This window comes from Polypterus senegalus, chromosome 12 (genome assembly GCF_016835505.1).
Source record: "Polypterus senegalus isolate Bchr_013 chromosome 12, ASM1683550v1, whole genome shotgun sequence".
NCBI lineage: Eukaryota > Metazoa > Chordata > Cladistia > Polypteriformes > Polypteridae > Polypterus > Polypterus senegalus.
The window spans coordinates 107,954,080-107,977,773 of NC_053165.1; the positions used below are offsets into that span (position 1 = coordinate 107,954,080).

At 37.2% G+C, this 23,694-nt stretch overlaps 1 protein-coding gene across 3 annotated transcripts in view; it reads left to right on the forward strand.

The window, feature by feature from the left end:
• The window catches only part of LOC120541497 (leucine-rich repeat-containing protein 49-like), a 64,908-nt gene that overhangs the window by 29,441 nt on the left and 11,773 nt on the right, over positions 1-23,694 (forward strand). For all 3 annotated transcript variants that reach the window (XM_039773193.1, XM_039773194.1, XM_039773195.1), the window contains exons 3-7: positions 145-292; positions 1,051-1,134; positions 6,226-6,407; positions 7,578-7,815; positions 12,967-13,152. In XM_039773193.1, coding sequence (XP_039629127.1) covers positions 145-292; positions 1,051-1,134; positions 6,226-6,407; positions 7,578-7,815; positions 12,967-13,152 — 838 coding nt within the window. The remainder of the gene's footprint in view (positions 1-144; positions 293-1,050; positions 1,135-6,225; positions 6,408-7,577; positions 7,816-12,966; positions 13,153-23,694) is intronic.

The following is a 23,694-nucleotide window of genomic DNA, read 5'->3' on the forward strand; positions in this document are numbered from 1 at the left end:
TATGATTATAAAAGCAAAATTTATAGTACATTCCATTGGATTCTATACTGTATAATTAGTAAAAATGTAATTTTTTGTAACACAGTCCTAGTATCATTATGATGTAGTAATGCATGTGCTACTTATTATGTTTCTTTGTAATAGTTTGGACGACATTGCTTGTTTGGCCGATTCCTCGCCGCACTCTGAAGTTACTCTGGATGGAACTCCCCTCGTCATAGAGTCATGTTACAAGCAGAATATCCCTCGTTATATGGTGCAATTACGACAGTTGGATATGAAGAAAATAACAGTAAGTCTTAAAGGTCAAAAGTGTGTGGGAAGCTTCTTGTATTTAATTTAAGTGAGATGGCTTTTCAGTATTACCATAACTTTTGTACTTTTATATTTTTAAGTGTTTAAAACGTACTCGTAAGAAAACTTACAACTGTCATTGTCAATTGGCTATAGACCATTAGAATTATGTAATAAATTGAGCTTTATAAAGCTTTCATAAAATTGCAAATTATTTTAATGGAGTACTTTTGGGAGAAAGGTAGTGCTACTGTCTCATGGATCTGGCCATCTGTCAGTGTCTATGTGGAGTTTGCACATTCTGCTCATGTCTGCATGGGTTGTCTTATGGGTACTCAGTTTTTCTGTCACATCTCTATAAAGAAATGCTGTGTGGATTGTTTGGTCATTTCAGATTGACCTGTTGTAACATTGGGTTTGTGCATGAATAGACACTGTGATGAACAGACAACCTGCTAGCTGAGACAGGATAGGACCACCCAATGACCACTCTCCATCCCCTCAACCTTAAATTAGATTATGCAGGTTTGGGAAGGTTATGATATTTTGGAGAGTAGTTCTTATTAATTTATGAATTAATTTTGTTTGTCTTTTGGTGACTGATATTAGAAGACTGTACACAAAGTGCTTGTTATTTTCACCTAAATTTGCCTTTTAAATCTGTTTATTTTTATTGTCTTTAAAATGCAGCTTTAATTGAATGGATTTAATTATGCATGTAAAAAGTTCTAATACTTTTTATTCTTTTCATGTAAGGAGGAAGAAAGGCGTACAACATCAGCACTTGCAAGAAAAGAGGAAGAGAAAAAAAGGGAGAGTCATAAGCAGGCAAATCAAAAGGTAAAAATGCTTCATTCAAATGTTTAAGGTTACAAGCTGTGTAAGTGTCTTTAGAGTTTTCCATACCTACTGAGAGAAAAGCTTTTGAAAAAGGATATGGGATAACTGTTTATAGGATAGGATGCAACATTTATCTTTACTATTCCTTTATGACATTAGTTGTGTTTTTATTAAACTATATCTAGCATGAATGATTGTGAGGGACTTGTACTTCATTACATGTTCTCCTGATGTCTGATCAAATTTTCTTTCTACTCTGGTTTCTTCCCACATGCTCAGACTGATGTGTGTTAGGTTAATTGTGAATTAAATTTATCTCATTTTGAATGTGAGTGTGGCTGTGGGTGTGTGAGTGGGCCCTGAGATGGACTGGTGGCCTGCCCAGAGCTGTTTCCTACCTTGAGCCCAGTGCTGCCACGAGAGGCCCAGTCACCCGTGACCCTGAATTGAATTAAGGCATTTGAGAAATTTATGACATGTTAAAGTGAATAAAATTTCCCTGTAAATACACACAAAGAACCCTAATCTTTTGTTTGTAATACATAACCCCATAAAAATAATTCTTTAGTTGGTTAGTCGATCCAGCTGCAAGTTTCAGTGCCGTTGTGTGTGAAGAAATGCAGATCATAAAATTAAATGTTTTACCAGGAACACAATGGGGGTGTAGCAGCTTATTGTTCCCATTACATCTTTATATTTACATGGCATATTCAATGTTTACACGTTATTGTTAAACTGATAATGTATAAGTTAAAATAAAATGAATAATAGTTACTGAAAGGGACTTGTCGTCCCTATCTGGAAAGGGAAGGGTGATTGCCTGGATTGCAGCAACTACAGGGAGATAACAGTGGTCTCGGTGCCGGGTAAGGTCCTTGCTAGGGTTGTCCTCAATAGGATCTGTGATCACTTGCTCACCTACCAGTGACTGGAACAGTCTGGTTTTACACCTAAGAAGTGTACCATCGGCCACATCCTGGCACTAAGGGCTGTCATGGAGCACAAGCGCGAATATAGGCACAGTTTCTCTGCAGCCTTTGTCGAGTTTCATAAAGTGTTCGACTCAGATGATCGAGCTGCCATGTGGGACATCCTGAGGGTTCGTGGGATCTCCTCGAGGTTACTGGATATCATGGCCGGCCTGTGCACTGGTATTGTGAGTGCTGTGCAGAGTGGAGGCAGAACCTCGGTGGTTTTCCCAGTTGATTCCAGGGTTCATCAGGAGTGTGTTCTTGGTCCTACTTTGGATACGCTTGTATGGACTGGGTGTTGGGCAAGGTCGATGGGTCCAGCGGCTGTGGGGCATCTGTTGGTGAAGAAACTTGACTTGACTTGATTGAAAGAATATGCGTTATATTGAATACAGTTTTTAATATCGTGTATATTTCCATAATACAAAAAATCTGTATTGGTTGTTATATAAAATATTACTGGTTGAGTATTTTTTTGTCAAATTTCATATCTGTTTGCTTTTATTCATTATAAATATCTATACATCTATCTATACATTATGAATCATTTATCTGAAATTATAACTATAGTTTAGTTGAAAATTTGAGAAAGTATTCAGTTAAAGTACCACTTCCCGTAGCTGGAAGTTGCCCAAAAGTTGATAGGATTCCTTAGTTTTGATATAAAGCAGATGTACAAAATTTCATTGACCTATGTCAAAGCGTTTTCAAATTCTTGTTTACACACAGACATAATTTCAAAAATGGTATTTTCGGAATCAGGAAGGTCTAACATGTCAAAAATTCATTAAAATCTTGAGGTCAATTTTTTTTATGATTCCTATACTTTCTCTATACAATTTATATGAGAAAGTAAAAAGCAAGAACTAAAAACCCATGTTCAGCTCTTGTCGTTGTCCATATCTCAGAAAGATTTATGAACCCTGCATATACAATGGCAATATGCGTAGGTTTCATTAAAGCAATAAACTTAGTTATTTTTCATGTGTCTATAAGCATCATTCATATACTCTTAAATAATGACAAATGAATGTCAAGTGCAGGATGTACTCACAAACACACATGTGAGCCTCAGTTTTAAGTTACAAAGAATAGTTCAGGGTAAAAATATATTTTAATACAATTAGAATAATAAGTAAGTAATTGAAGGTGAATTAACAACAAACTACTATATGTATAATCACCTAATGTTTATTTTATGGAATGCCTTTCACAGAATGCACTACCTCAAGACATTAGCTACATAGTGAATTCGAAATATATTCAGACCCTTTCAATTTCTGCACACTTTATTGTGTTAAAGATTTAATTTTAAATAGATAATTTTGCTATTTTTACTCATCATAAGGATAGCATTAGGCATATGGTGAGCAGTGCTAGGTTTTTGCCAGACATAGTGCTTGCAATTCTGCCCAAAGAGTAAAATTTTTGTCCAATTTCAACCAGAGAATCTATTTCCTCATGCTCTCAAAATCCTTTATATGCTGTTTGACAAGTTCCAAGTGGGCTGTCATATACCTTTTACTCAGAATGATTTCCATCTAGACTTTCTACCATAAATTCTTGATTGATGTTGCGCTTCTGACATGTTCGGTTTGTCTTTCTGACAGGCACATAAAAAACAATTCATATTATCAGTAAATGTTCAGTTAGCATGGGAATAGTGAGAAGACTTTTTCAAAAACAGTATCATAAAAAATTTAAAAAAAGTCACTTGAAATTAAATACAATTTAATTCAACAGCAAACTGCACTATGCCCCAAGTAAATAGAACATTATTGATTTCTCTCTGAATCCTTGCAAGTGGTTAATTTTAAAATATGCAGGGAATGAACATGTCATGTCATTAAAAATATATCTGTTCACCTAGATCCATTTTAACCTAATACATAGCTAAAATGGGGAATAATAACTTTGCAATATTAGGAGTTAAGTAAAGAAACAATAAAAAATGTATACAAATAATGTATGGAAGTAGATAAATAAACAGTCAGACTGGCATATAGAAATAAAAAAGATAGATACTGGAGATAGAAATCTAAACTAAAAAGTCATGGTTTAAGCTGATTTTTATAACTAATATTGTTTGCTGTGTATAGCATTCTTCAGCAAAAAGCATAAATGTATCAGATCACACATATTTTGGGTCACTTCTTAATATGTAAACCAGAATGATTTCTGGCTACTTGGCTCAAAATCACCATCTGGTGGAATTTGTTGAAAAAATTTTCAATTTTTGTTTTCTTTCAAGATTTATATCAAAAATGATAAACTGTTTACCCTTACTGCAGTAACAAGTAATATTCCAGTCCATCTCTGAAAAAATAGTGTAAAAGGGATAACAATATATTAATTAATATTTAGGAACTGCATAATCACATCTAAATGTATGTTAGTTAGAATTCCCAGTGGGGACTGGCCGCGTCTTGGATCCCCTACATATATTTTTTTTTTCTCCTGTCCTCATTAGTCATCTAACCATAGCATTGCACATATCATTATAATCACAAGAAACATAAAAATGAATTTACAATTAAGGACTGTATCAACTGCTTGTACAGGGTGACACAGAAAAGCGGGAACTTTTGAAAAACCCAATAAAAATAGAAGAAATCCAACAAAAAAATTTTATTGACAGCAATTGAACCGCTACACCTTGCTTTTTAAGAGACAGTAATCCAAATTATCAATGTCTGAAAATGACGTCCTGTAGATGGCGTCCTCCTGTACGTATGCATTCTTCCAATCTGCTGTTGAGGTTCCCTATTGATCGCTACAACATCTCAGCTGGGATACCATGAATTTCGTCTTTAATTCTTTGTTTCAGTTCATTCAGTTTCCTTGGCCAAGTCGTGTAGACCTGACTCTTAAGGTAGCCCCACAAGAAAAAATCACAAATGGACAAATACGTTGATCTTGAGGGCCAGGGAATGTCACCGAATCTTGAGATGACACAATTCTCGCACAGCTGCCATTGATTGCCTTGCAATTGATTACTTAATTACAAAATGGCGAAATTGTTTACAGCTCAAGGTCCCTGTTCCGCAGTGCTGCCAACTGTACACGGCTGCCACTACGCATTTCAAAAGTTCCTGTTTTTCTGTGCCACCCTGTATATGTTCATTATTTAAGTATTTATTATTGTTTACTAGTTTAGGTATTTCGTTTATTCATTGATATACTTAAGTACGTGTAATTTGTGGTTTTTTCTTTAACCTCTTGTAAAGCATTTTGCACAACATACTTTGTAGGAAAATGTGCTATAAAACTCTAGTGTAGTAATTTTTTTTTATTTTATATTTAAGACGGGACTTAAGGGATGGTGAGAAACTATTTCTAAGGTTTAGTGACAGGGACTTGGGAATACAACTGGGTATCTCAATATTGTTCTTGACAAGGTATATAACATCATGTCTGTTGTTCATCTCTGAACATGAAATGGTTCATACTACAACACTAAGCAGGTCTTGAATTGCCATAGAAACACAACTGTAAATTTAGATTAATGTAGTAGCCTCCCTGTTCACCAAATTTCAGTGTAGATGAACAACTAGTTCATTTTGATCTGGAGGAGCAGCGACTGTACTCTGAGGCTCTTCTGAATTGCTGAGCTCCTCACCCTGTCATGGAGAGTCAACCCAGCCACGCTGGGAAGAAGCCTAATTTCTGCCATTTGTACTCGCAATCTCATTATTTTGGTCAGTACCGATAGCTCATGAGCATAGATGAGGACATTGATATAGATCAACTAGTAAACTGAGAGTGTTGTATTTAGACTCCTTCTTCACCATTACGGACTGGTACAGTGGCAACAAAACAGCTGCGGACACTCCAGGCCGTTTATCAATTTAATGATCCCTTTTTCCATCACTCATGAACAAGATCCCTAGATACTTGAACTGTTCTGGTAAGGGCAGTTGTTTCCCCCTCAACTGCAGAGATAAATCCGTGACCTCAGAATCTTTATTTATTTTTGTTTTTTTATCAGAACCTTTACTGAAACCTTTAACTATGTCCACTTTTTCAGATATCTGCTAAGCACAACAGAAGTGCAGCATCTTAGACAGTTGGAGATACCAATAAAATCTTGAATTTGTTTGCATGTTTTTTTTTTTTGCAGGAGAAAAGAAAGTTAGCAATCAAAAATGCAGCTCAGCTCTGGGATTCTCATTTGCAGAAGGCTGACTCTGCCAGTAGGGTCTGTCTAGTGATCCCAGCACAGAATGAAAGTAAAGAGGAGATCAACTTTGAAGATGGCTCTGAACAGAACAAAAGGGTGGAACAAGAGCCAGATGAGCTCAGGTAAACAACCAGCTCTTATAAAACAAATTCAGATAGAAATATTTAAGATGAATGTTACACAATACTTTTTTTTATATCTGTATGTTTTAAGCACACATTTCAAACTTATATACTTCCAATTAAGAGAAAATATTTCAGCAGTGTTATTGACCAGACATTGATTTGTGAAACTGGATGTGTGGTCTGTCAGCGTGTAATTTCTTTCAAACAAACATATGACATTGACAATGACTGATTAACATTTTAGAGTGCCACATGCGTAAAATAATTGAAATATAGCACACAAAAAGAGGGTGTTTAAGAATTTGATAACCACTGAAACTGCTTTGGCTCACAGTCAGTTTAACAATTAGACAGTAAGAAGTGCACTGCATAAACTGCTTACACTGGATAGAGCCTTCACATTGACAAGTTACAGGAGGGATGGTTCTGAGAGACTACAGCTAACATGAACAGAGCTGTTACATTCCATAACCCAATCAGCCGTATCCCTAGGGTTCCATGGAACAGCTATGTATGGATAATCTAGAGAGGTTTGCAACAGTGCATTTAGCTAATAACTCACATATATGACAAAAGGCTTCTAAACAGACAAAACAAACATCTCATATATTGGTAATTATATCCAAATATATTTTAATATAGTTATATAATTTTTGATAATAAGTATGTCATTGCCAATAACACATGAATTCGAGATGACAGGTCAACCACCACACTTTTAATTTAATCATCTATCAGGTGCTATAGAGGCTAGAACTGTTAGTTTATCCTATCACACACCATGGAAAGACATAATTCAACTTAAATTGTCTATAGCTCTGTGATCTTACATCCTGGCCAAGTTGTAAAAATGTATATCTAAAAATGTAAAAATTATGTTTTAACTGATGGTAGTGGCGTGTAACATGTCTCTATTTTCTTGGCAATCTGATTATCCATCATTCCATTTTCAAGCCTGCTTCATCCTCAGCAGGGTCACAACAATCTCACAATGAGCCTATTAATTGCAACTGGATTCTGAGCCTCACATGTACAACATGTACAATATTTAGTACTTATCTTGTAAATTATCTTGGATGTAATTATTGAAATCAGTTACCTGAATTGGGGCATATTTCTAGGAATGGTGGCATAATATCTAACAATAATTATTTTCTTTTTGGACAGGTCCCTTGAACCTGAAGGAAGAACTGGAGCACAGTGCCTGTCTGTCTCAGATTCACACCTAGCAGAACTTGATGGTAATACTTTGCGACTTTTTGGTACTGGTGCTCTGGATGCTTTGGAGAGAGGCTGGGGACTGCACACTGCTTCTGTTGTGAGCACAATCTCCTTTTACTACATTGACTATGAACTTATTGCAGCAATTTTGTCCAGGATACGCATCAAATTCCCCAGTGTTGTGGTAAGTGACAATCATTTATTACTCTTGCTGTATTACTACACTGTAAGGAAGTCATAATTTGAAACTCACAGGATTTCTATATAATAGATTCTTCATCTTGAGCTGAAAGATGATCAAATTATGGCTAAGATTTTTTTCAGTATTTTGGATAAGTCTGTTTAAAGGTTGTTGCAGTTATCTGAGCATTTTATTAGAGAGTCTGTATTACAAAGAAAACATTTGCTTAGGTGTCCTCCAACTCGAAAAGATTGTATTTTCTTATTTGTTGCATTTATTGGTAAAAACAGAAATTGCATGAACTGCATCCAAGAATGGAGAATGGTTCACAAAAAATATCATTGTACATGATACAAGGTCTGCCCGTAAAGTATCCAGCCATTTAATATGAAAAAAAATACATTTATCGAAGAGGATACAACATACAAGAAACATTGTACATAGGACAATGACACCTCAGTCCCCTTCAAAGTAAGCACCCTGGGACCTCACATAGTTCTCCCAGCATCTCTTCCACTGTTCAAAAGACTCTGCAAAATTCTTTGTATGAATCACCATCAGCTGCCTTGTCATATTTTCCAGAATCTCATTGACAATCTGAATCTCTTCCATTTAAACGGTGATTTTAGTTTTGGGGAAGTCCAAAAGTCACAGGGCACCAAATCTGGGCTTTAGGGGGGATGAGTCACTTGGGTGATTTGATGTTTGGGACAGACTTTTACTGTCAATCGCTGATCCTTGTTGATTGCAGCCCATACACGTTCAACATTCTCATGTGTCCTGCTTGTTGCAGACTTTCCAGAACGTGGATCACTTTCAACAAAAAGCATTTTTGGCACACTTTAATTTGCAACACACTCATTGCATTGTCCCCGAAAGACTTCTGAATCATCCAAATAGTTTCCGCAGACGAATGTTCAAGCTTAATGCAAAATTTGATGCAGATTCTTTGCTCTACTCATAGAGTGTTCAACCAAGTGGATCGGCTTATGTGCACACAAGAAGCCAATGACAAGACCTCAACCACACCCTAACTAACTGCTCTTTTCACCAAGCTACAGCTCAACCTGGACTACTTTGGCTGCCCATAGCCAGAACTCATAGCTGATAGGGTGTGGCTGTAATTATATAATTTTGCTAGCTACTGAGTGTGTAAAACCCTTGACGAGATACTGCAGTACCTCCCGAAAATAGAAGGTGCCACCAAAGTAGAAATAGCAGATGATCTCCTTAAAAAAGAAAAGAAAGCTTGCTGGAAATTCTTCCTGTGCCTGGAGAAAGCCAACCACAAAAGGCTCAAAGCGTTGCTCACCTGAACCATTATTATTATTTTGATTCTGAGAACTATTAATTATAATTTAATAGAGAGGACAAAGTCATGATGCATTGTGGTATTGGTGTAATTGTAACTTAAAGATAACGACCATGTGGAGAATACATTCTAGCACTTTGTTTTTTCCTAAATTCAGTCAGAAAGTACAGAGCAGCATTTCATATGCACACTCTCATAAACACAGAGACAGAGAGACCGCTGTTTGTGTGGGTTGGTGATAACCAGTGCAGAGGCTGAGCAAATGTACACAATAAATAAAACACAAAATGAATTACAAGATCAGAACTCAGAAGTTATGTGCCTTTTTCTATAAGAGGGAAAAAATAATTTTACGCCAAGAGATATAATTCGCAGTGGAGAAGTGTGTTAAAGAAGTTATAAAAAAGAAAAAGAAACATTTTAAAAATAACGTCACATTTGCTTTCTATTCATTTGCATAAGCACAGTCCTTCACCAGCAATTATTTAATGTTAGCTCAGACCTGGCACTTAAGTTTCTGCCGCACTTTTGCTGAGTTTGTGCCAAACACGTACTCTCATTAAACTTGTATCTCACGAATATCGTATTTGTCTTAGGCATGACAAACGCCAGCAGCAGCGTGTCTATGAACTTAATTTAAAGTTAAGCTTTACATCTTTCTTTTTCTATTCGTTTGCATAAGCACAGTCCTTTACCAGCAATTTTAACTCCGTTACAGCAATTTTAAATCCGTTACAAAGTGATCCAAAGTCTCGTTATACCCCGCGTCTTCTCATTAAACTTGTATCTCGCGAATATCGTATTCGTCGTAGGCATGACAAACGCCAGCGTGTCTATAGACTTAATTTAAACTTACGGTTTACACCGTGCTTTGTTTCCGCTGTAGCTGCACTTATGAATATGCTTGTATGCGTCATTCACTTCATATTCTTTTGCTGCCTTCTCAATTGTGTAATGCGTTTTTTGTTCAGCGCTCTTTGGAGCTCTTCCTTGTTCTCTGCATACTGCGTTCAGAGTCAGTTCACGTGAGCCGCTCGGAGTAAATGCATTGAAGGTTCTCAGCTGTGCTTGTGCTATCTTGTGCAATGTCAATGGCTTTATTTAATGTTAGCTAAGACCCGGCACTTAAAAGTTTCTCTCGCACTTTAGCTGAGTTTGTGCCAAACACCACCCTGACCATCTCGTCTTTGTTTGCATAAGCACAGTCCTTCACCCGCGAATATTTAGCAGCAGAGTGTTTCCATTGGATTGCCGCTGACGGACGGCCTCATATGGGCAGGGACTCAATTACGTGGGAGGCGTGACGATTAGGGACACAACTCCGACTCACACAGCGACCGAGCTGCAGGCTATGGCTGTATATTTGTACATAAGTAGGTTCCAGTTATGACTGTTACACGTAGAATTTCGAAATGAAACCCGCCTAATTTTTGTAAGTAAGCTGTAAGGAATGAGCCTGCCAAATTTCAGCGTTCTACCTACACGGGAAGTTGGAGAATTAGTGATGAGTCAGTCAGTCACCAGGTTTCCATCCAAGGAGTTTCTGTGAAAAAATATTTAGCGCTTCAAATTTTAGCTGATGGAAATGCTAATTATCGATAAAATGTTGTACATGTCAAAATAATATTTTTCCGTTTAACTTTAGCGCATAAATTCCATATCGATACTTCAGATGTCGCAAAAACTACATTGGAAGCACTTTTTGTTGTAAAAAAGGGCTGTAATGCAAATAAATGTGTCACATGATACATTTTCATCACGTGCAATCAAAACGAGAATGGCGGAGTGGTTTGCATGGTCTGATGAAGAGACTCGTTATTTCTCGTGATGAGCCAATGCAGTAGCGGATAGGCTGGGTCTCCTGCTACTAAAAGGGGTACCTGAACTCCCTCCACATCAACTGTAGCTTGGGGGTGTCTCTCAGGATGTCTAAATAATACAAAAACCGCAAAGGTAATTTACTGTGCCAGTCAAAATATTTAATAAACCGTGTGTTTCATTATCTAAACATTTTTTTCTTATTATTAAATGGCAGATGTTTTAGCATATATGAGAAATTCTCTCATTAATATTAACTTTAGTTTTTTTTGATTAAACGTCGTTATTTTGTATTAATTTAAATTTCAGTTTTAATTAAAAACCTTAAGGGAAGCAGGTTACAGTACTAATTCAGTTGTTATCGCACTGAGAAGGGATGTTGAAAGGTAAGCTCACCTGTACAGATCCGATGCTGCAAACACAGCTGCATCATGGGCACTTCCAGGAGTGCCAACGCAAATGTCTCGTTTCACGCACCTGTCATCAACAAGGGCCTGGAGAACAATAGATGGCCACCCTTTGCGATTAATGTAATCGCGGTAGCCTTCCGTCGGGAGAAGAATAGGCACATGCGTGCCATCCAGCGCACCGTAAATCTGTGGCACAAGATGCACCAAGGAATTGCGGTATGCAATTTCATTGGCCTCCGCTACAGTCGGAAGTCTGATATAACGCCGCATTAATTTTTCTTTAATAGCGGTGCACACAGCATATACACATCGATGGACGGTAGTTTTACTAACCCCGAAAGTTTCTCCAACTACTCAATACTCGGCGCAGGTTGCCAGCTTGCAAAGAGCGATGGCAATCAGCTTTTGGGTTGGAACCGGTGGTCGGTGGCAACCTGTGATGAGCACAACATCAGGACTGATGAATCCACACAACATCTCAAACGTCGGCCGTGTCATTCTAAAATGTTGCAGCCAGAGATTTTCTGTGAAGTGTCTCCCCACCACCTCCCCCCAGAAGGTCTTATTCCGTCGTCTCTCCCAAACCCATGGGTTTCGTCGCACTGGGGTACTTTCTTCGAGCTCTAGGGCTATCAGACAAGCAACTGCTTCATTCTGCTGTCGTCTTCGGATATTATGTACAATTCCAATTATTTGTAAAACTGAAATAACAGTAAGCTGGCAAATTTCAAAAAACTGTCTGAATAATCTCTCCATTTCTTTGTTTAGTGGAGGGGGTGTAACGTGGAACACAAAAGGTAGATAATTTGCGACATACACAAAATTATGTATGGAAACGGTTCAAGGGCAGATTTTTTTTCGCAATACAACAAAACTTATGCGACAGTTCGTTTTGGGGGGATGATGTCATCACGCACACCATTTTATCGATAAAAAGCCAGTTGGATGGAAACAGGCTGGAGACAGCAAATTTTGCACATTTTTTTTACGTATATTCTGTTTGTCGATAACAAAACGTCGCAAAAACTGGATGGAAACTTGGCTAGTGAGTGAGTGAGTCAGTCAGTGAGGGCTTTGCTTTTTATTAGTATAGATTTTCTGTAAAAGAGAAAAAAACTTCAACTAAACTTTCTTTGGCCACATCTGAACCCCAGCATTGTAAGTGAAAGTGTTAATGCCGGTTTTCTTGATTTATGAACCTCCTTTATAAATTATACAGATCTTGTCATATTTTTGGTTTCCCATCTGGAAATTTTGAGGTTTGTAAATGCACAATGCAATTGAAACAAATGGATTTAACTATTGCACAAAACTGGCATTTCGCTATGTTAATTTGCATTATTTCTACCTTCCATGTATTTACTATTTGTGGGCCCTAATATATATACTTTTTGCTATGTTTTGTCAGACATAAGGTTTAAAACATTTTTTTCTGTCAAGTAATTTATTTTTTTTTTATAAATATAGATATTGCTTATATTTAACATTTAGAAATATTTAGATGACTATAGTTAGCTTAACAGTTACCATAGTTTCATTTTTTACAGCTTTTTTTCCTTATAATTTTACCTTTATTTTCTCCCCTCTCTCCCCCTCCATCTCTGTTTTGCCCAGCATTTGGTCTTCTCTGACTCTAACATTTATCAGCTACATCAGTTGGCTGCCCTGGCTCATGTCCGCAGACTTGATCATCTGACTATACATCCCCAAGGAAATCCAGTGGTCAGGTTAACACTTTGGAAGTCCTATGTTCTTTTTAGACTGAGCCACCTCAAACTGCAGAGGATTAATGATCAAGAGGTCAGTCCAAAGCATGCTGCCATACTTCTCTCTTAAATGCGACATTGTCCTTTGACAGTAACTGCTTTTAATATTTTGTATATTGATTATTATTTGAATAGACTCTGCATGACACTGAATATTCTAATACTTTTCTTCCTTAATTAGCATTTTACTGACATTTACATTCTTTCTTTATTAACATAATTACTTATGTTTATACAGCAATGACTATGGTTTTTAATTAATTTAAGTAATTTATTACAATATACAAATCATTCTTGAAAAGTTAATTAGACATGTTTTACTCATTTTTCTTTAATTTTAACTAGTAGATTTAGATTGTACACTCACTTTTTTCTGTATTTTTTTCTTTAAATGCTGTGAAGCCCAATCAATATGATTATGTGTATTGCACCTTACATTGACACTGATGTAGTTTGTTACTAATTTAACAATTAACTGCTGTTTAAATGCATTTAAATATAAACACCAGGGTAAATTCTCACAAAATATACCTTTTTATTGAATCCTTATAATAATATGCAAACTTCTTTTTATTTTTATTATTGTTAGATAAATCAAAATGATTACATTTATAATCATATCACTAAACCATAATTATTATTAAAGTTTTGTTTTATTGAAATGTAAATTATATCATACACAAAAGATGTTCCTATAACTGCGAAATGTGGCATATTTAAAGTGGCCGACAAATCTGGAGTAATTTATTTACTTTTAATACTAGTTTTTGCTGTTCATGGGTGAGATAAATAACAAAAATATAACCTTGACAGTGTAGAGACTGAATGTAAAATTAAAATCCCAAATGATTCATCAGATTAATTGCATGACAATCATACACCCACACGCTTTTTGCTGCTGGCCTTTTAGAGGCCTCATTGTAAATCTCATATTATTTCAGGTTATAAACTCCAGGAAGAAAGTGTTCTATATGTCACATTTTTAAAATAAACACTATTTTCTTTCTTTTAAAGTTTGAAATGCTTTTCATAGTACAAACTTGGGCATGACCCTGAAAATGCCCTCTGCAACCCACTTAGAACATTCAGTTTCAGTATGTGATGAGATATATATCTCATGTGTGTATATGTATATATATATATATATATATATATATATATATATATATATATATATATATATATATATATATATATATATATACACACACACACACACACAGATGGGTCTTGAGCTCTGCAGGTAAAAACAAGCACATAAAACCCCCCAGATTTTTTTTCATTGAATGTCTATTTTCAGCTAGTGACTTCCTTTTTTTTTTCCTTAAAAATAAACTAGTCTTGACACAAATAAATACATATTAGGTGGTATGGTGGGCAGTGTTAGCACTGCTGCTTTCATGTTCCGGGTGTTCCCTGCTTAGAGTTTGCATGTTCTCCTTATGTCTGTGTGAGTTTCCTTCCACAGACCATAGGCATGCAGGTTGGGTGGCTTGATGTTGTTGAAATGGTCCCTAAATTGTACATGTGAATGTGTGTGTGTTCAGCATGTGATGGACTGGTGCCCTCTCTAGGAATTGTTCTTGCCTTGTGCCTGATTGTTGCTACACTGGATAAGCAGGTTAAGATGGATAGGTGGTTGACTACATTGCAGTTGTCACTAATGGTGAGGTATACAATATTATCAATTATTCTGTGATTTTGTGTTCACTTGGTGCTGAATGTTACTGGCAACATGTGCAGGTGCACAATAATCTCTGTGACAAGTAAGCAGCTCAAATGGTAGCTGCTTGTAGTCTCCAGCACACTAAGTACATGTCACAATTGGTTCATCTGCTGGGAGGGAGAGATGACAATGAGTAATCACTCAGCCAAGACAGCACAGATCCGCTGAGGGATAATTTGTCATATATCAGTGGCTATTCATGCCATCATTATGTCTTTTCCACCTCAGTGAGGTACTGTGTCATTATCAAAAACTGTAGGGTGTTTAAGTATAAGGTTAACATGTACACACCCATTATTCATTTTAGTTTAAATTATTTGGGTTTTGCGATTTAAAATGCACTGTCATTTGCTTGATAAGTTTGAAATGTTTTTTTTTCTGTAAAAGAAATACTGAGGAATTATGCATTCTTGCTGATATTTCCATTAACTGACATTTTCAGTGCAAGTATTGATTTGCATACAGAGTCAGGTTAAGAACATTGATAGGAAGGGGACTCGTTTGCAACCTGTGAGCTGCATGTTTTTATGTAAATGTATATGCAGAGGACACTTGTTCGAGCACCATTGATTTTTCACCATATAAACCTGAACAAGGCTCTCAGTCTGCTTGTGTTCCAGAGGTACAGCTACAAGAAAAAAAAAATTGTGAATCCTTTGGAATTATCTGGTTTTCCTCACTAATTACTCATAAAAATGTGGTCCGACCTCCAACTAAGTCACAAAAATAGAAAAACACAATCTGTTTGAACTAATGACACAAAAACAATTGGACATCTTCCTGTCAATAGTGAACACATTGCTTAAACATTCACAGTTCTGGACAGAAAATGTATATGAACCATTGTATTTAGCAACTGGAAGGCAGTCACCTCCATTAAACATTTCACAAAGGGATTTGGATGAACTTTTGCTCATTCCTCCTGCAAAATTGTTTTACTTCATTAAATTTTCTGAGATTCTTTTAAGTTAACACCTCTCTTCATATTAAGCCACGGTATCTCAATTGGGTTGAGATCTGGACCCTAACTTGGCTGTTCCAAATTATGTTCTACTTATGCCATTCTGTTGGTGATTTGCCCCCGAGTTTTGGATTACTGTCTTGTGTCACCCATCTACTAAACTTCAGGTGACATAGCACTAACCTCCTTTTCTCCAGTAAAATATCTTATACAGTTTATCGTCCTTTTTATGATAGCAAGCTATCCTGACTCTGAAGCAGCAAAGCAACTCCAAATCATGATGCTCCTTGCCCCATGCTTTAAGGATGGAATGAGGTGTTGGTGTCCGTTGCTTTTTTTCCTGCAAACACAGTGTTGTGCATTTCTGCCAAAAAGTTCAACATTTGTCACCATCTCTTCATGGAATTAATATTGTCCCATAAGCACTGTGGAACATCCAGAAGGTCTTTTGAAAACTTGAGATGTGCAGCAATGTTTTTTTTTGGGTACAATGGTTTCCTCCTTAATGTCCTTACTGGAACACCATTTTTGTTTTTATTGTAATGGACCCATGAACAGAGACTTTGTAAAAACCGCTTGAACTTACCTTATCCTTTGGCACTGCACATTGTGTTTTTGCTGTGATCTTTGCAGGGTGTCCACCTCTAGGTTAGTAGCAACAGTACTGAATTTCCTCTGATTGTGGACAGATTGTCTATATGTGGCGTGATGAACATCCAAACCTTAGAAATGCTTTTGTATTCTTTTTTCAAATTTTTGCCCCTGTATAGTTCTTCTTTATATATTATTGGTTAACATGAAGAGGTCTTTCTTGAGAAGAAGAATCTCAGTCAGTAACCAGACATTTTATAGGGCAGGGCACCTCCAATCCACGACTAACATCGCATGTCTGTGATTAGAACAGTTAGCTTTAAGAGATATCATCAGTTTGGAGGTTCCTATACTTTTAACAACCTGGAATGTAAATTTTTAAATAATGTGTTCAATATTGATGAGAACAAGAAGAATTGTTTGTGTTAAATTAGTTTAGTATTGCAAGCTCACCACATTCTGACAGCCAATGAATGTCTCACCAGACAATGGCCATGCCTGTATAAATTTTTTCCAGGTATGTTAAGTTCAGCCGCTATCTATGCCCTTTTTTCCTTTTTCCATTATGTTCTGACATGACAAACACACACAGACGAGCCTAACTTCTGTATCCGAGATCTAAAACACTAATTTTACTTCTTTCCTTGTAGCTGCATTGTACTTCAGGGTGAATGCTCATTGGTTGTAAGCTTTTGTATAGACACAAGCCCACTCATGTAACATCAGACAGAATCAGACTTGTTTCATTTTGTCCATATCAGTTGCAGACCATTCTGAGTTGCTGGAGATGTCAGACTAAACAGCTGATGGTCACAAGAACTAGGATTATGTATAAAGGCTAACAGTAAAAATTGTTGGAAAAGTCATACACTGTGATGGAAGCTGAAACCAAAGTGACATGAGTAATTAATGCAGAAATCCAAGGAACTGCAAGGAATTCACACATTTTTTCTTGCAACTCAATAATAGGTCTGTCTCTAAAAATCCATCCATCCATTATCCAACCCACTGTATCCCAACTACAGGGTCACGGAGGGTCTGATGGAGCCAACACAGAGCGCAAGGCAGGAAACAAACCCTGGGTAGGGCGCCAGCCCACCGCAGCTCTAAAAATCTATTTATTATATTTATGTAAATATTATGAAAGATTATGAACATACATAAGTATTCTGAAAGTTTATGACAAATAGTGGTCCAGATTGCATCCAACCAGCAACATGCAGCTTACTCCTCTAGGGAGGCATTCGGTGTTAAGAAAACTATATGGCATTCAAGAATGTCTCAGCAGAGGCCATTATGGGTGCTGATACCATATAGTCATTAAGAGCAGATGACAGCTAAGTGTGGATTTTTGGATAAATAGCACAGGACACCCTGGCAAATAATTGGGCAGATAAAAAATGAGTCATAGAGGTGTACTGTCCTGATAGTGTGTCATTCAAGAGATTGCATTTTTGTCCATATTGTCTTCATAAGTAAATCTCGCGGTCATACACTTAAAAAGAGAAGCAGACCTCATTGAAGATAATTTAATGCAAGTCCTGGTGATGGCTGAGCAGTTAATGGAAGACATTGTAGTGAATGACATGAGTTGAGTTTTGATCTCAATGGGTCATGAAATTGTGATCTCTAAAAAGGCACCCAGTGATCTATGGAAGTTGCTACATCTAATGCTGAAGGAATAACACATGTTCTTTGACCGCCTTTCACAATTCCCAAGTTGTTCCCAAACATTTTGTGTTTTCCTTGTCATTCCCTACCTTGGTGAGAGTCTTTATGCAGCCACTGTTGCCAGCACTCTCACATTCATGTAGCCAACAAAGGTCCCCTGGCCCTGCAAAGTCCATGTTTTGGCCAGTGTAAAACTCACTTAAAGAAAGCTGTGAGTGTAGTGGACAATCAATCCTGATCATTTTTATAGTTGGCCTTTCTAGTTTCCATGCAAATTATACATATTACTATAAGTAGACTTGTAATTTTGGAAGGGAGCTTGAATTTCTGTGAGCCCTTTGAATTTAAGAGGGAAAGAATGAATCAGTTGTGCAATGAGAGGAAGTGTATGAGAGGGTCATCTGAAAATAACTTCATTTAATCACAGTAATTCCACACATTCCTGCAGTGAAGGCAGGTCAAATATCAAATCCATTGCTGCAGTTAAACACAAGAGGGAGAGCTTACTCAAAGAATGGGACTTGATTTTAATTTACTTGCCAAGTCTGCAGGCTTTCTTAATAGAAAAGCCAAAATGTGACATTATTTCTTAGAAATGCCTGCCCAAATGATCACCTCAATGTGAAGAACATTTTGTTTGCTTTCTGATTTTGTGCATTTGGATCTGTCTGAACAAATATGTTTTTCTATGTCATCTTAGTTTTTCTTCCATGATTCAGTTTATCCAAGTATGAGTTCAACCTCTGAGCGATCAGGCAGTACTTTGACTTGTGCCCTCTTGATTTTGAAGATAAACTGTTATTAATATAATTATTATCAGTGATGTTGAATCTAGCTTAAATAATTATGTTGTCATGTCATGCCAGGATTACTGGACCTCTTAAACCAGATGTAGTTAAAAACAATAAACTTCATTTGGTTCCATTCTGAGGCATATACATTATACATGTCATTTGGTCTGGATATTTTGAATAGTATTAATTAAAAATATGGACATTGCTTAAATACAAAAGCATATTTTGGCACCCTTTCTGTTAAGAAAAGAAACAAAAAAAAAAAACATAGTATAAAAGACTTCTTAATGGCTGCAGACCAATTAATTGATTTTGCTAGATTTCCGGAAGGTTGCACTGTCATTAGCCCTTGTGTCTTACAGTTCCAGATACCAGTCTGGTCACTGTCTTTATGGAGTTTGGATATTTTCCCTTTGGGTATATAGATTTTTCTCTGGGTATACTATTTTTCTGTGTACATGTAAAAGGAGTATACATTAGGCTGGTTGGAGACTCAAAGCTCCTGCCTTGCACCCAATGCCACTAGCCTTTAGTTTTCCATGACTGCATATTGAGATTTGTGAGTCTGGAGAAGGAGTACACAGATTTCCATCCATCCATTATCCAACCTGCTATATCCTAACTACAGGGTCACGGGTGGGGGCGTCTGCTGGAGCCAATCTCAGCCAACACAGGGCGCAAGGCAGGAAACAAACCCTGGGCAGGGCGCCAGCCCACCGCAGTAAACAGATTTCAGTTTTGTCATTCAGTTTTACCTAAGAGAATTGAATTAATGTGCTTTAGGAATGCTGTGAATCATTTAGTTTTATATCTTGCCAAAAGTGAAATTATATTCCTGCTTTACATTATTAATATTTATGAACATTTAGAAGCTAGTTTATATAACCAAAAATGTCAATTGATATGTATAAATTTCTGGTAACATCTTGCACTCAGTGCTGCTGTCTTGTGTGTGTGGATTGTGGTTTAAGCATTAATGAAAACGGATATTTTATGGTATTTTTCTGTTTGGCATTGTGCTTTTTTACATTTGTGTGTGTGCGTGCGCATCTGTGTATTTTGAACTGTTAGTATACAGTTTTTGGGTGGCACTGTGGTGCCCTGGTTAGTGTTGCTGACTCCAAGATTCAGAATCCAGGGTCTGAATATTTATCCACTCTGTGTATGGAGTTTGCACATTCTCCCCATGTCTGTGTGGATTTTCCTTTCATATCACCCAAGACAAGCATGTGAGGTTAATTGGCATTCTAAACTTACCCAGGGCAAATGTGTCCATGACTGGACCTCATGATCGACTGGCACCCCCACCAATGCCTCGTCTTGCCTTACACTCAGTGCTGCTGGGATAAGCTGTGGCCCCTCATAGCCCAGAATTAGATTAAGCAACTCTGAGAATTTTATGTGATATTATGGTATTAGTAAATGTGTACAATGCTGTAGACTTGTTAAAAGTAAGTACACTAAATAAGGATAAATTGAGCTGAATTAAACTAAGTGTCACCTGGGCGCCCCCCCGCCTCACTACTCATAGATTCATATTCCAGCACATTGTAGTTCTTCATTCCCCTCATCAAGAACATTCATTCTTGTTCGGTTGTTTTGTGATGGTGGTTGTGTGGTTGATGGGACGGAGAGAGGTTCAAGTGCGTGAGCTAACCTGGAAGACAGACAGGGATTAGGAACTGCTTAAGACATTTTGTCATTCCTATGTGGTTTGTGTTCTTTTGTCATGTGACTTCCACCATGTTTCTTAAATTAAAATTAACACACCATTTTTGATATCCATACTCTGTGTGTGAAGAGATGTTTTTTTTATTGTGTTTTTGATTGTGCGTAAGGTGGCTTAAGATTTTATGATGAAAGGCGTGTATAAAATTTATGGATTGATCATTTGATTTTGAATCTCTTCTATGCTCTAAATTAACTGCTGCATTTGAATTCGTAATGTAGTTCTAAATGTGGAACAAACAAAAATGGCACAACACATTTTCACTATTGTCTAGAAGGCTCACGAACACCTTTGGTAAAGGAAAGCTTGTTTTTCTCCATCTATTCTCATTACCTTCTACAGGCGGGTGTCTTCTACAGAATGGTGTCTGTGCCCACTGGCCACATAACCTGATGTGATGCTGTGCCCATGGTTGTAAAGCTCTCCAAAAGGCCAGTGGAGGTGGCACAGAATATTACTGGCCAACAGCTGCCTTCAGTGCAGGACATACATAACACTTGCTCTGCCTTAGAAAGGAAACATACCCATCATGGTGGGCGGGCCTAAGGGGGCATGCCCATCCAATCAGGCTGTCTGGACATTTCATGTGTAATTTTGTAGTGAGGAAAACATAATTTTATATAAATTATACAATACATAGATTCACAAAGAACAGAATAGGCATTTTATTTGATGAATAGGTGACCTTGTAAAAAGTAAGATGGCATTTCATACCCAGCCAGACTAGGTTGTCAGCACTGACAGTAACTAAACATTACCACTAGCAGGAGCTTGTGCATATGTCCAAAGTTATCAATGTAGATTGTTGATAATTACAAAGCAGAGCACATCATTTTTAAATAATTATAGATTATAGGCAGAGTTCAACTATCAGGCGGTAGGAGCAGCGCCTGAAAAGGAGGCTTCTGGAGAGCTGAACTGAATCACAAGTGCCAGGTTTGATCACTGTGGATGACTTCTAGCAAAGATGTACTGAGCAAATATTGAGGGGGCTGCATATGGCCCGATTTATTTATTTATTTCTTTGGTCTCTTCCTCTGCTTTGCTAGATGTGCGCATATATTGCACCTGCTGCTGTGCTTCTACTGCTTTATACATAATGTGTGCCGTGTGGCTGGGTGATGCACTATCCTGGACTTGCGTGTGTCATTAATATGGTCTGTAGCATTTTACGTGGTCTTGCACCTGCTGTGGTGTTCAAGGCCCACCATGCATTTAGTGTCATGGGTTTAATGACGGTCTTTGATTTTACTCCATGAGTGAGACGTCTGTTCTGTTGACGTGAGCTTATCTGCTGCTTGGAGTGGCACTGGCCCCTAGTTACAAATCATCTTTTGAAGCTACTGCTTGCTTCATTAGCACATCAGCATATTTGCTGTCCATTTAATATATATTAAGTTGACATTAATGCTTTGTTAAAATATATTTTAATTGGGTACAGAAATGCAAAGATCTAGCAAAATTTTGGTTAGGGGGACATGTCTGAAAGGCAAACAGACCTCAGCCATCCTGCACTATCACTTTTATTGTGTTTTCTTCTTGCAGAGACCATTTCTATCCACAGCTTGTAAGGGTACTGAACATCCAGTCATAATAACAAATAACTGTACAGTACATATATGTGGTATATAATACATATAATCTATGTATGCCTTTTGTGTATGTGTGAGTGTTTTGTTGGTATTGTGTTACTGTCACTTCTCTAAGGAAAGATACAAGAAACAGTTTTATGGTGCTGTGCCCACATGACAGTAAACCTGAACTTGAACCAAAGGTGATGGACTGCTTATCATAGCTGCAGTGAGGCTAATGCCATCTGCCACAAACTCTGCATGGACATAAGTGTTGGTAAAGCTAAGAAACAACAGCTCATTCCACCTAAATGCTGTACTCTTAAATAACACATCCAGCTGTGTAAAAAGTAGCTATTGCTATTTTGATATTTTCAGTAACATCATAAGTACATTTATGGACACTGACTATTACACTTATTTAAAACTGTGACCCTGAAATTAAATTAAGCAAAGATGGCAATGAGATGTATATTATGCTAATGTATAAAATGGTTTGACATTATATATTTGCAAACAATATACAGTACAAGTATCTATTAAATTATTACAGCTGAATAAAAAATTCATACTTTCTTATATATTATAGCCTTGTCAGCAAAAAAGAACTACATCCCTTTAATATAAAAAATAAAATAAAATAGTGTAGTTAATAAAAACTCTCACAATAGAGCCTTGCTCTTTGTATTTGTATTGATTGTAAGGTGCATGTATAGATTTTGTATTTTATATAATATGCGGACAACTGGACATCCCCTGCAAGCAGGTCCTTCAGCTTGCAGGAAAAACATGGGGTTGGTGGCAGGATTGGCACTCCAGCCACCATAAAAAACCTCACACTGTTCCATGCCATTCAAACTACTGTGGTGCTGAAGTGTCACTCACTGCACGGCTGCACTCGGGTCCAAACCTGGGATCCTGAGGTCATTTGTGGAGTGGCGGGTGTGGCAACACTAATATGCATCAGTGCCTGCTCCCACCCTGCTCTTCCTCCTCCTCCTCCTCATCCAGTTCCACGCAGTTTCAAACAATGTCCCTGTTTTGCTTTTTTCCCCATCTCTTTATCTATTTAGTGATCCTGCCTCATCCAATTCAGCATCAAACAGAAGAAGAGCTTACCTTGAGAGTATTCAGTACAGGGCTGGAACCACACTGGTCTGGACACAAGTGCATTCTGTGCGTTTTTCATATGTTCAACATTCAGTAAATTTAAAAAAAATCTAACAATCCAGAAACAAACGATTATAAATATGTAATTAGTCAAAAAGAAATTCCTTGACAGGAAACACTCTACACGTGCACTAGTAGTTGTACAAGTATCAATATGTAACTCTTACTAGCTAGTCCAAGTATCACTTATTTGCTCAGACCCCTTGTTCCTTTTGGACTGACTGTACAGTATGGCTGTATCTGGCACAAGGTGGAAATCAATCCTGAAGGGGGCGCCAGTGCATTGTACGACTCACTCAATCACTACAAGGGCAATTTAAAGTTACAAATTGCCCTATTGAGACCAGGGGAGCCCTTCGATAA